A 12,259-nucleotide genomic window follows, 5' to 3' on the forward strand; every position below is an offset into this window, starting at 1 on the left:
AAAGAAATTACATAAACATAGCAAGGCACATGGGACTGAGGAAAGGAACCCCTTGTTGATACTGAGGGCCCACCAAAATCAGGTGCTTTCATTTTCCCATTTTCTTCCAGTCCTCCATCCAATGTCTAATTTGCCCAGTTGTAATTAGTAGAGATAAAATTTTGTACATTTTCCTCTAATTCTAGAACAAACTTTTCACAAGTTGTATAATATTCTTCACTAAGTAGAAATACCATAATTTACTAAGCCACTATTGATTGGACATTGAGAATATGCTGATTGTGACAAGGTACCCAAACAACTGTTATCAGAATTACCTCATATGTCTGATCAACATACAGATGAACTATCATTCCAGATCTAGGGAGTCAGAATTTCTAGGAATATATTTTTAAGAAGCATCCCCAGGTGACTTTTAAAGTATCCAGGTTTAGGAGTTACTCATACTACAAAGAATACCTCAGCCAGATAATATATAATGTTTCCCATTCTTATTCCCTTAGGATAAATCTCCAGGAGTAGGGTCACTCAGGCAAACTCCACAGACATTTCAGGTGTTGATGATATCAACGTTAATAACAACTGTTTTCCAAAACAGTGATTGTTATTTAATCCATTATTGGCAATGTGGGAGTAATACTGATATCACTCTAACCAATCAGCACTAGGTATAATTTTAAAACATTTTTGTCAATTTAGTAGGCAAAAAATGGCACCTTATTTAAATCTGCAGTCCTGTAATTTTCAGTAAGGCTGAGTATCTTCCTACAGATAAATGTATTCATTCAATTTCTTCCTTGGTGATATGTTTAAAGATGCTCTTCATATAACATACATACTAATAATGTAAGTCATTGGTGGCCAATATTTTCCCCAGTTCCCCACCTTTTCAGTTTAGTTTTTAGAAATGTTAATAGTATTTAAGTTGTATAGTTTAAAAAATTAACCCAAGCCAGAAACCTGACATGAAATTCCAATTTTTTCTCATTTTAATTTGCCTGCCTTTCCTTCTCTCTTCTTTTTTCTATATTTAAACCCTAAAACATCTGCAAGTTGCTATGTGGGTGAGTCCATCCTCCCTGCAAAACTGCTAATAAACTATCCCAGTATTTTGACCATTTATTAAATAATTCCTCTCTTCTCCATTTTTGTGTTTGAAGTTTTCATTTTCATATGTGAAATATTTTTTTATAATACTGCCTGTATGGGGGCTATCCTTTCCATTTAGATATTTTTTGTCTATTCCTGTGACAGTAACAAATCATCTTATCTTAATTACTGTAATTCTATATTTTACTAACTGGCAGAGTGGGTCTGTTCGCACTCTCTTTTTTCAGAGGTGTTTTTGTCACTTTCTATTTGTTGTTCTTCTGATAACTTCAGAATGATTCTATCAAATTCCAAGAAAAATCAAGGTGGGAGAACTAACATGACTTCCAACAATCTCCAGAGAGCACCCAGATCAAGGAACTTCATTTGTAACCTACTGGTTACAATAAACACATGGAAAGAAAGACGATGCAATTCACGCTGGTTCAATACATACTGACTTCTGTGTTTTACCTTAGTTCCATGAAACAGCTCTACTGTTGGAAACTTTTTTGGACACTAAGAATCCTTTTTCTTTCTTTTCTAGAGTTACAATTATATAGAAAGTCTGCATTTATAAGCATTTGTAACAATTTGAATGATCAATTTACAGGGAAGATTGGGTAGTGAATAATTTGCTTTAGTATTAAGAATAACTAACTCATTCTACTTAAATACATTATCATATTGAAAAATATTAACAATGTGTGCTCTAAAGGCACAATGTTTACATTCAACTTTTACATAAGGAAATGGTTAATGACAGATTTATAATTTAGTAAATGAAAGACAAATTTTAAGATAAAATAATCAATAATACCTACACTTACCTTCAAGGTGGTGAACATTATACCCTGTTCCCCATGCTGAAGATAGGGGTCCATTAGGTCCTCAATGAGGTGTACCTCGGAACCTAAATTCCTAATCCTGACCCAAAGAGAAAAAGATACTGAGTTATTTACGCTCGTATGTGCATCCTCCTTTTGAATCTATTTGAGGGGAAAAGAAAGAACAGCTCAACAAAGAGGAAATACCACGGTGGAATGGGTTAACAGAGTGGGCTTCTTCTAATGGGGGAGCATATTCCTCCCATCTGTTCAGAAAAAGCAAGGGGCAGACTTGTCAAAATAATGTCACTAATACTAAAGTCAGAAAAGATTGGTCACCTGGCCCGTAGCACCACATATAAGAAAACAGGAAACAAGTCATCCATGGACCACAGGAAGTCTTCTTGAAGTGATGCCAGGACACTCTGAGAGATCTCCTCAAACGTCTGCTGGATGACTTTAAGTTTGTCTGAAGGGGTAAATGTTGTGCTGTCGTAAAAAAAAAAAAAAAATCCTATAATTTTCTCATAGGGGCATTTGATACTAATGTTTTTATAATATGCTCTCTTTGGGCTCATGTGCCTTAACTTGGACACATCAGGCATAATGAGTTGCTGGAAGGGATGACTTTGTAATCCTACGGTTCTCTGAGAAAAGAAGCGTCTAAGTACCTATGGTTCATATGGAAGATTCACCAAGTCATAGATCATCTCTTTTACCCCTGTGGAATCTTATTTTCCTAATACATGCTGTTCTCTGTGTGAGAAGTTTGGTTAGTTTCCATTTGGCTAAAGATGGGATTATGCAGATAAATTTCTGGGTAGGATCTCCATGACTTCTGAAAATGCAAGGGCCTCCTCGACTAAAAGGTAACCAAATATCTCAGAGGAGACTTCTCTTCCCCAGGCTGAGTCTGCCACCACCTGGGAGTGAAGGGGCGCTCAGAGCTTAGGGAAGGTAAGATCTCATTCATATCTTCAAAGACTAACCACACTCTGATTTACGTGAGTTTTCAACAAATCAGAGATTACCTGATCTGCTGTAGACATTCTATGGCTGAGGCAAAACAAGCATCTTTTGTGGTTGGCAAAATCTGCAAAAAAGAATTTATGACGGTCAAAGAAGAAAGCTGTCTTTTGCAGTAACAATAAAAATAAATGACACCAATGGCAGGGTGCAGGTCTCTGGTGAGTAACTCATGCTTGGGCACTATTCTACCAAAGTAAAAAGAAAATATTTTGCTATCTCAAATTGCCCACACCAAAGAAAAGCATATTTGTTGAGGAAACTAAAATCCACTATACCTTTTTACTCTCTCCAAGGATTGACAAGCTCACTGGCCAAAATTTCCTACAATGGAATCCATAAATTGTTAATATAAGTTATTAGTTATAATAGATTAATCCCCATAAAAACAGTTGATGGCTTTATTAGCTTCCCTGTGCCCACTTAAAATAAGTGTTCCACAGACAGGTTAAGTTTTAATAAGCATTCCAGAAGTAATTTAAGAGTTCCTGTCCCTAAGGTATTGGTCATTCTATATTCCAATAACCCCACACATTACAGATGGTACCAAATATTGGACAGAATCTCTACTTGGTTTTATCTATTTTTACTATTAAATTATTCCATTGAAAAAATTCACTTTCCAATTAAGACTTATTCAACTTTTCTTTTCTTTGAGGAAGACTGTCCCTGAGCCAATATCTGTGCCAATCTTCCTCTACTCTGCATGTGGGATGCTGCCATAGCATGGCATGATTAGCAGTGTGTAGGTCTGCGCCCAGGGTCTGAACCCACAAACCCTAGGCTACTAAAGCAGAATGCACGAACCCAACCACTACTCCATCAGGCCAGCCCCTTCGACTTTTTTTGATAGCACATATATGTAATTATTATGTGGTGGGGGTGATCAGCTTTATCATAACACTAGATAGAAAGCATAATCATTCAGTATTTCCCTGGAATAACAAGAAACAATGCCCTACAGCAAAAAGAACACTTCTAAACTTTAAATTAGAAATTGGAGATGGAGAGGGAGGGAAGAGAAGGAGGGAAGGAAGAATGCCGAAGACTAAAATACAATTAACTTTTTCTAAGAAAGTGAATGTATATATTTTGCTTTAAAGAACTGTAAAATATCAGGCAGGATAACTCAAATTTAATTTATATATAAAATACACAAACGAAAAAAATATTCAGAAGAATAATCAGATTTCATACTCATCTCCAAAAATTCTCAGAAATAAAGATTATTAAATATCACTATTTTGCTAAATGAGACAAACATGCAAATAAGTAAATTGCAAATCACATATTTAATTATATATCAAAGTACCAAATTCCTGATAATGCTGTTTGCACTTTAAGTTAAAACCGTCAGATTGCCCTCATAACTAATGTACTCACCTCTGCACCCCAAGGAAGCCCAGAAGAGCAACATCTGGCTGCTTGTTGAGCCGCAGAACACATTCCCAGTAAATGTCTTCCTCGCGATCGTTGTCCAGGGCATACAGCATAAACAGAGGAGGGTAGAGCCGAGGTAGCAACACAGGAAGCAGTAAGCCAGAACTTGTTACCACATAACTACAAAATATTAGAGTGAGAGGGAGAAACATTGATATAAAAACTGAATACAGAATCAAAGATAGAGCTTCAGTTTCTAGAAGCTGAAAGTAAAGACGGGATATTTTGAGTAAAGAAGCAGTTATAATATTACTCTACTTTTATACGTGGAGTTACCACGAGGAGCTTACCTATGACCCTAGAGTTTTGTCTTGGACCAACTGTGAATTCTTTTCATTAACTTAAAATCTAACTGAAAACCCACCCTGTCTCCATTTGAAGGCTGATTTCCCCCTTGTCTTCGGCCAGCATGATTTTTCTTTGCTCAGCAGCCTTTGTGCCCAGTCACGCGTGGTTGCACTTTCATGGGGTTTGGCTAACAGAACTTGAGACCTAAAGGAACCTCAGAGATGACCTAGTCCAATCATATAGCTTTAGAAATAAGGCAACCAATCTAGAGGAAACAATCTTTCCTTGGGATTCTCGGGATAAGATCATGTAGCCCCCACTCCCTTTCTTTGCTACCTCCACTCAACCCCACTTACCCTGGCTCTGGTGATTCGGATCTGGAATCTGACCTCCCAGTGCAAAAGGATTTCCTTTCAGTTGGCAGAGGAGCAGAGAGAGGAATCGTGCTGCCCTCTTCAGGAAGCTCAGGAAATAAGAACCTAAGGAATAACAAAAAATGTAACTCTACAAGAGTACCTTTAGAGTGGCTAAAAAGAGTGAAAACACATTTCCATCACTTAATCTATATAAGAACCTATGAAATTAAATTTTATATCAAATAAATGTTTTAGTTCCCTGAGAATCTTAACTGATGCTTCTTCCAGGACAAAATTAAGACTTAGCTAATATCACTAAAAAATCTTCATGTGCTATGGTTTTTTCTGTCTAGTTTCTAAAGAATGAAGAATTCTGATCTATATATGTTTTTCTTACTGGCAAATCTCAGCTGAGGTCAATTTGTATTGACTTTTCAAGCTGAGACTACTATTCTCAGAGTATAAACAAATACCAGTGGAAATTAATTGTATGTCCAACATTAAGAAAAAAACGAAAACTCAATTAATGTAAAATTTTTAAACGTTTTTTTAAAAAGTCAAGCTGCTGAACAAATTTTTCCAAATGATGGAGCTGCTAAGTTGTTGAGGATTTTTTTCCTAGGCTTTGAATTTGCCTTAGACTCTATCTGTGACCTTCTATGCAAACAGTGGGCTCCAGAGTAAACAAGCTTACTATCCTCTTTATTTTTACAGCCAGACCTTGACCCTTTAAAGGCAGTTTGCAATCATCTCTATTTCTGTCAAGTTATGCCATGTCCCTGCCTCTGCCCCTAATTTTACACTTAGGAAGACTGAAAAAGGTCAGGAAACTTCTCTTCATTAAACCCAACTAGCTCATGTCAAAGGTGAAACACTTGCAGCCCAATGATCTTAGCAGATCACACTGCCACCTCAAAACCTGAAACATTTCCAAATGCATTTATCAATTTTGAAGGTAATAATATAAAGACGTTTTCTGAGACAAATTCATAAACTTTTATGTAATTATCTAAATATCGTATTTACTTTTTGGTTTGACCCAGTAAAAGATCTTGAATTTCCAAATCTGAAGTTCCAAATTTGCTTGCTGCCTGAAACTCTCTTTCCAAAGATGCTTACTTGCTGGCTTTCTCACCTTCTTCAAAGTCTCTGCTCAGATATTACCTATTAGCCAGGTCTCCTTGACCTTCTGTTTAAAACAGTAGCATCCTACCTCCAGCCCCATCCTCTTTCCCTCTGTCACATTCATCTTCACTGACATACTGTATATTTACTCTGTCCCCACTAATATGTAAGCCTCATGAGAGTACTGATAAATTCCTCCAAGGGGTAGAATGGTGCTAACCATAGATGCACTCAATAAATATTTGTTGAATAAATGAATGAATATGCTGCTGTTGTCAAGGGACAGGACATAAATACCCATAAATTCAAAACTCCCTATTAGACTTTATCTCTTCTGTGGTTAGGTTTTAGAGACATGATTTTGCCTAGAGATTAAATCCAAAGAAGACTATCATACTTCATACCAAAATCAGTATTAAAAAAAAACATTTATTTTAGGCTTTTATTATCTTACTGAGCAAGAAAGACATAAAGGAAACAGGCAACAAAAGCTAAGGTTCATCTTTTTAAATATTTATAGCATAAACATAAAGTGAAATACATGTTTTCATCATTTAATCTCTTTAAGAATCTATGGCATAAAACCATTTTCTTGATGAAAAATTTCTGTGATAAATTATGTAGGGACATTTGTGATTGTTCACAAAGCTGTAATTTCTAGATTCAGGATGAAGATACCCAAGCATAAACTAGTATTTCACAGTTTGCAGACTTAAGTGAAACCATCTTTTACCTCACCAGCTGGAAAAGTCGCTTCAGGTAGGACTTAATCTCCTTCACAGCCTCCTGCAATAACCGGCGGTTGGCTCCCACCCCAACATATGTCATTCTGTACACGGCAACCAGCGTCTCCACGAGCCTGCCCAGGGGGTGCAGAGGAGTGTCACAGGCCTGAGCAGGAAGAAAATCAGTGAAGTCAGCTAACGTGCACTAACAGCAGAGACAATCAATCAATCAATCAATAATAAACAATTTCATAAATTATAATTTTCAAAATAGCAGGAGTCAACTTTTGGACCAGGAAAATTCAAATACTTCAACTTTTCTGAAAGTACTGAGTCTACCCAAATTACATGGAGTAGAAGTTTCCTAATCTTTTTTTGTTTTTTTTTGAGGAAGATTAGCCCTGAGCTAACTGCTGCCAATCCTCCTCTTTTTGCTAAGACTCACCCTGAGCTAATAATCATGCCCATCTTCCTCTGCTTTATATGTGGGATGCCTACCACAGCATGGCGTGCCAAGCGGTGCCATGTCCGCACCCGGGATCTGAACCAGTGAACCCCGGGCCACCGAAGCAGAACGTGTGCACTTAACCACTGTGCCACCAGGCCAGCCCCAGAAGTTTCTTAATCTTAATCAAAGAATCCTTTTAACATCTTAGGAATATAGCTTCGAAAACACTGATAAAGATTATTATTAAAAGAAAGGTTCTAACATACTTTAAACCTCACAAAAAATACAGGAAATGTGACCTTGGAGGAAACTAAATAATGACAGCTGCTTATGCTCTGGAACAGCTGCTCTTCAGTTCCCTTGATTTCTCTTAATTCCTTCCTGCACCCCCATATCAATGCATGTCATACTGAAACTGCAGGTGATCTCACAGGATTTGAGAAGGAAGCAAAGACAGCATAACTATGAGGTGAGGGCAGCATGCGTTATGTTTGTAATCTCTAGTTTGCTAATGTTACTAACAAAAAGCCACATTTTAAACTCTGACCCTAGTTCTCTAGAACCCCGTGAACACTTTACATAACTTAAAAAGTTTTATCAACATAGGGCAATCTTCATGTGGAAGTGCACTGTCAGTAGTCAGAGAATTAAAAAAAAAATTTGTTACTAGATTTTAAATTAGAAATTATAAAGCAAAAACAGGATTAGGGTAACAATAAGCTGTGGGTACATTTGAATGATATATTGTGGTAGCTGCATCATTAATTCACAAGACCAGGGTAATTCTGACTCTAGTTTACCTTTATCAAATATTTCTTGATGTCATCATATTTCTCCACAGAGAAGGCACCAACATGCTGAGGAATGAATTCCAAACTCTCTAGTGTCTGAGTCTGCGAACGACTTAGTATCTCTGGACTATAAAAAGGCAAAAGACAGCCTATTATGTATTTCACATCAGGAAAGCAAGATAATCACAATGTGCACATGAAACACAGTCACCAACTAAGGATGAAATGGAATACCCAGCACAGTGTTTGCCACAAATGAGCTCATAATCGGTAACTGACCTGCTATTAGGTTTACTTAGTCATTCAAAACAGCATTTAATGTGACTTCATACCAACTACAGTAAATTAATGAAGATTTTGCTCCAATATAAAACCATGGTGTTGGGAAATACTATAATGTTAGCTTGAAGAGAAAACTGGTGACAGACTTGTTAGTGACAAGAGAAAAATGGAATAAAAGGGGGAGAGGGAGATAAGGAAAAAGGAAAACAAATCAAAGGGCAAAGGAAGAAATGAAAATGAGCTCAAGAAGTCAGGAGACTGGAGACTGCAGCAGGTGGTGAGGTAAGCACATATGGGTAAACGGAAGCTTTGGACAAAGAGGCTAAGACAAGACACATACTTGATAATCAACAGAAGTTTTTGGTAATGGCACTCTCATTTAGAAACAGTACATAATCATTATTATTATATTATTCTAGATAAGCAAGACTTTTGTGGTCACAATATGGTTTCATATAAAATTCATTCATTCTCATTCCTTGGAAAAACCCAACAGTTAACCAAGGTTAACTGGAGGGCTAAAGCCTCAATGTCTACACTGACAGACTCTATCAGTTAAGGCTGACCGTCTGCATCACACGCAAGGGCAAGTCCACAGCTTTAACCAATTCTGAGGGCTTCTATTTCTTCTACTGATAGAATAGAAGGTAAAAATCATGAACTTCAATAATGAAACGCTATAATCAACTCCCATTTATTCCAAATACAAGAAAAGAAAACAAACCTAAACTTCTTTCCACACTGCAGGGATTAGCAAGTTCTTTAGGTCCAAATGTTGAGCAATGCTTGTGGGAGTTACTGGCCAAGTTAAAGAACAAGGAAATACTGAACCTGCCCTGATGGCCTAGTTGTTAAAGTTCAGCGCACAGTGCTTCAGTGGCCCCGGTTTGGTTCCTGGGTGCCGAACTACACCACTTGTCTGTCAGTAGCCATGCTGTGGCGGCAGCTCACAAAGAACAACTAGAAGGACTTAACAACTAGAATATACAACTATGTATTGGGGCTTTGAGGAGGAAAAAAAAAAAAGGAAGATTAGCAACAGATGTTAGCTCAGGGCAAATCTTTCCCAGCAAAAAAAAAAAAAAAATAGGAAATATGAAGAAAGGCAGATGGAGAAAAGACAAACAGGAAAACGGAAAGAAAAGGAGAAAAGGGGAAGAAATTTTAAAAAGTAGAACAAAAAAGAGAAATAAAAAAGTACATCTGTAATTTTCTTTTCAGTACTTCAAAATTGTTGTGCCACTTCCTTTTGGCCTCCAAGGTTTCTGATGACAAATATGAAGCCATCTGAATTGCTGTTTCCCTATAAGCAATGCAGCATTTTTCTCCAGTTACTTTCAAGATTTTTTTCTCTCAATTTGAATATGATGCGTCTGTACACAGACATCTCTGTTTTTCCCAGGATGTGGTTTGCTCAGCTGATTGAATCTGTAGGTTTACGTCTTGCACCAAACTTGGGAAATTTCCGACCACTATTTCTTCAAATATTTTTCATCCCTGTAATTTTTCTCTTCTCTTTCTGGGATTCCAAGGACACAAGTATTAGACTCTCAAGTCCTTAAAGCTCTGTTCACTTTTTTTTCATGTTTTTTCTCTCTGTTGTTCAGTTTCGATCATTTCTACTAATCTATTTTCAAGCCCACTGACTCTTCTGCTGTCATCTCTAGTCTGCTATTGAGTCCACCTAGTGATTTTTTAAAATTTTGGTTATTGTATTTTTCAATTCTAAAATTTTGATTTGGTTCTTCTTTATATCTATTTCTTTGCTGTTACTTTCAATTTTAACATTTGTTTCAAAGGTGTTTGCTCATTTGAGCATTTTTATAATAGCTGCTTTCAAGTTCTTGTCAGATAATTCCAAAATCTGTTAGTTTGTTGTTGATTTTCTTTGCCCAAATTAGTTGATATTTTCACGGTTGACTGCCAAGTAATTTTGGCTTATTTTTTGGCCATTTTAAGTATTATGAGGTGGTAGGTCTTATTTACATCCTATAGAGAATGTTGACATGCATAATAAACATTGTAGGCTTGAAACTGTTATCTTTAGAAGGATGTGCTTATAAGGTTGGCCCTCGGCTGGTGCCTGGAGACTAAGCTTCCTAAAAATTCCCTATGCTGATATGAAACTGTACTAACAATGTGATTTATGGTGAACCCCTGCTTTCTTCTGGGACTGTGGAGTTTTGTTAGGTGCTAAGCACAGGGTGCATATGTGACCAGCCCCCAACAAAAACCTTGGGTATCAAATTTCTAACGGATTTCCCTGGGCAGAAACACTGTACACGTGTGGCTGCATTTTGCTGCTCAGGGGAGAGTGTGCTCTGTATGACCCCTCACAGAAGGGAGAGAGCATGCGAGGCCTGCACATGGATTCCTCGACTCAGCCTGTGTCTTCTTCCCTTATGACCTGACTATGGATCCTTACTGTGTTGCTGGAATAACTCTTACCTGTGAGTGTGACTATATGTTGAGTCTTATGAGTCTCTTTAGTAATCACTGAACATGCAGGTGATCTTGGGAATCTCTGTAACAACTTGTGTTTCAGCCTTCTGTGGGCTGTGGCCCCAATGTCAGTTCACCTCTCAAAGCCTTTGCAGTCCTATCTGGGTCTGTTCTGTGAGTGTATCACTCAGTGGTCGGTCTAGGACCTGAAAGGCTACCTACTAGTTCAGTTCTCAAAGTGTCTGCTATGCTAGTTAGGATCAAAGCCACATATGTGCAGGTCTGGGGTGAGCCCAGGAGTTCATAAACAACTTTACAGGGTTGCTTTCCAGAGTTCCTCTCTCTCAATTACCATCCTTGCCCTCCACCCCCAGCACTTTCTGGTTCTCCTTTCAGGTCCTCTAGCCAGAAATTGTCCATTTCTGTGAAGGTGCCACATCTAGAGCCAAGTGCCAGGAGGATAGGGAGAAAGGGAAAAAACAAAAGCAATGAGCTTTGGCCATGACTCTTGGACCTGAGGATGCACCAAAGGGTGAAGGTTCCACTCTCTCAGTAGTTTTGGCTCTTGCAAGCTTCCCATTCATGGCTGCTCTAGCTGCTGCCATCACCACCCCTGCACAGAAGTACCTGGAGGCTGGGGTATGAGGAAATGGAGAAAAAGGAGAGAAAGAAAACCCGGTGTATCCTCTCCATTCTGTCTGAGCTTCAGGAGTCTCTTTTCTGCATCTTGAGCCAGAAACAAAGGGTTTTTTCCCCTGAATTTCTGTCTGTCTACACCACAGTATTTACTTCCAAGTTTCAGGTTACACTGAGTTCAGACTAAGGGATACTGAAGTTAAAAAACCCAGTAAGCTCACCACTGGTTTGGGGCACTACGAATTCAGATATTCTTCCCTAAAACTCTTGCTGATATTTACTTTTCAGAGTTTTCAAATAGCTGTCCATGTATTCTGTCTGGGTTTTATAGATGAGTTCAGTAGAAGATAATGGGAGGTGTGTTTTATCCATCTTACCTGGAAGCAGAAGTACATCATTGACTTTTAAATTAAGTTATATTTTAAAATTAAATGTGGCAAGCCTTGGCTACTTCTTGGTTTTAAGTTTCCTCTTACTAACATGCTCTGCCTTATGCTGGGCAGGCAGTGACTCACCTGTCTCTATGTTGGCGCCGACTGGTGGTCAGGGCCACAGCAATATTGTCCCATGCTTTCCAAACGTCCCCTTGGCCTGGGTTCTCACAGCCCAGCTGACGCCAACATTCATCAAACACTGCTTTCCACTTCTCATCAGCCGGCACAGCCAGGTTTCCTAGCTTCCTGCTAATAAAGTCATATCAAGCACTTCTTTTATGCAAAAATCCTGAAGAATAGAAAGTTTCTAATACAAAACTGGGAATGCTTCTGAGACAAAAACTGCCTAG

At 38.1% G+C, this 12,259-nt stretch overlaps 1 protein-coding gene across 9 annotated transcripts in view; it reads right to left on the minus strand.

Annotated features, from left to right (window-relative positions):
* Positions 1–12,259, minus strand: part of ALS2 (alsin Rho guanine nucleotide exchange factor ALS2) — a 72,333-nt gene that overhangs the window by 1,371 nt on the left and 58,703 nt on the right. For 5 of the 9 annotated variants that reach the window (XM_070580709.1, XM_070580710.1, XM_070580711.1 and 2 more), the window contains 9 exons: positions 11,991–12,158; positions 8,125–8,242; positions 6,885–7,042; positions 5,027–5,149; positions 4,326–4,502; positions 3,221–3,266; positions 2,948–3,009; positions 2,256–2,405; positions 1,920–2,016 (listed from right to left, as the gene is read on the minus strand). In XM_070580709.1, the coding sequence (XP_070436810.1) occupies positions 1,920–2,016; positions 2,256–2,405; positions 2,948–3,009; positions 3,221–3,266; positions 4,326–4,502; positions 5,027–5,149; positions 6,885–7,042; positions 8,125–8,242; positions 11,991–12,158 (1,099 nt within the window). The remainder of the gene's footprint in view (positions 1–1,919; positions 2,017–2,255; positions 2,406–2,947; positions 3,010–3,220; positions 3,267–4,325; positions 4,503–5,026; positions 5,150–6,884; positions 7,043–8,124; positions 8,243–11,990; positions 12,159–12,259) is intronic. The other 4 variants (XM_070580715.1, XM_070580716.1, XM_070580717.1 and 1 more) reach the window with 1 other exon arrangement.

Source organism: Equus przewalskii, chromosome 17 (assembly GCF_037783145.1).
Source record: "Equus przewalskii isolate Varuska chromosome 17, EquPr2, whole genome shotgun sequence".
Taxonomy (NCBI): Eukaryota; Metazoa; Chordata; class Mammalia; order Perissodactyla; family Equidae; genus Equus; species Equus przewalskii.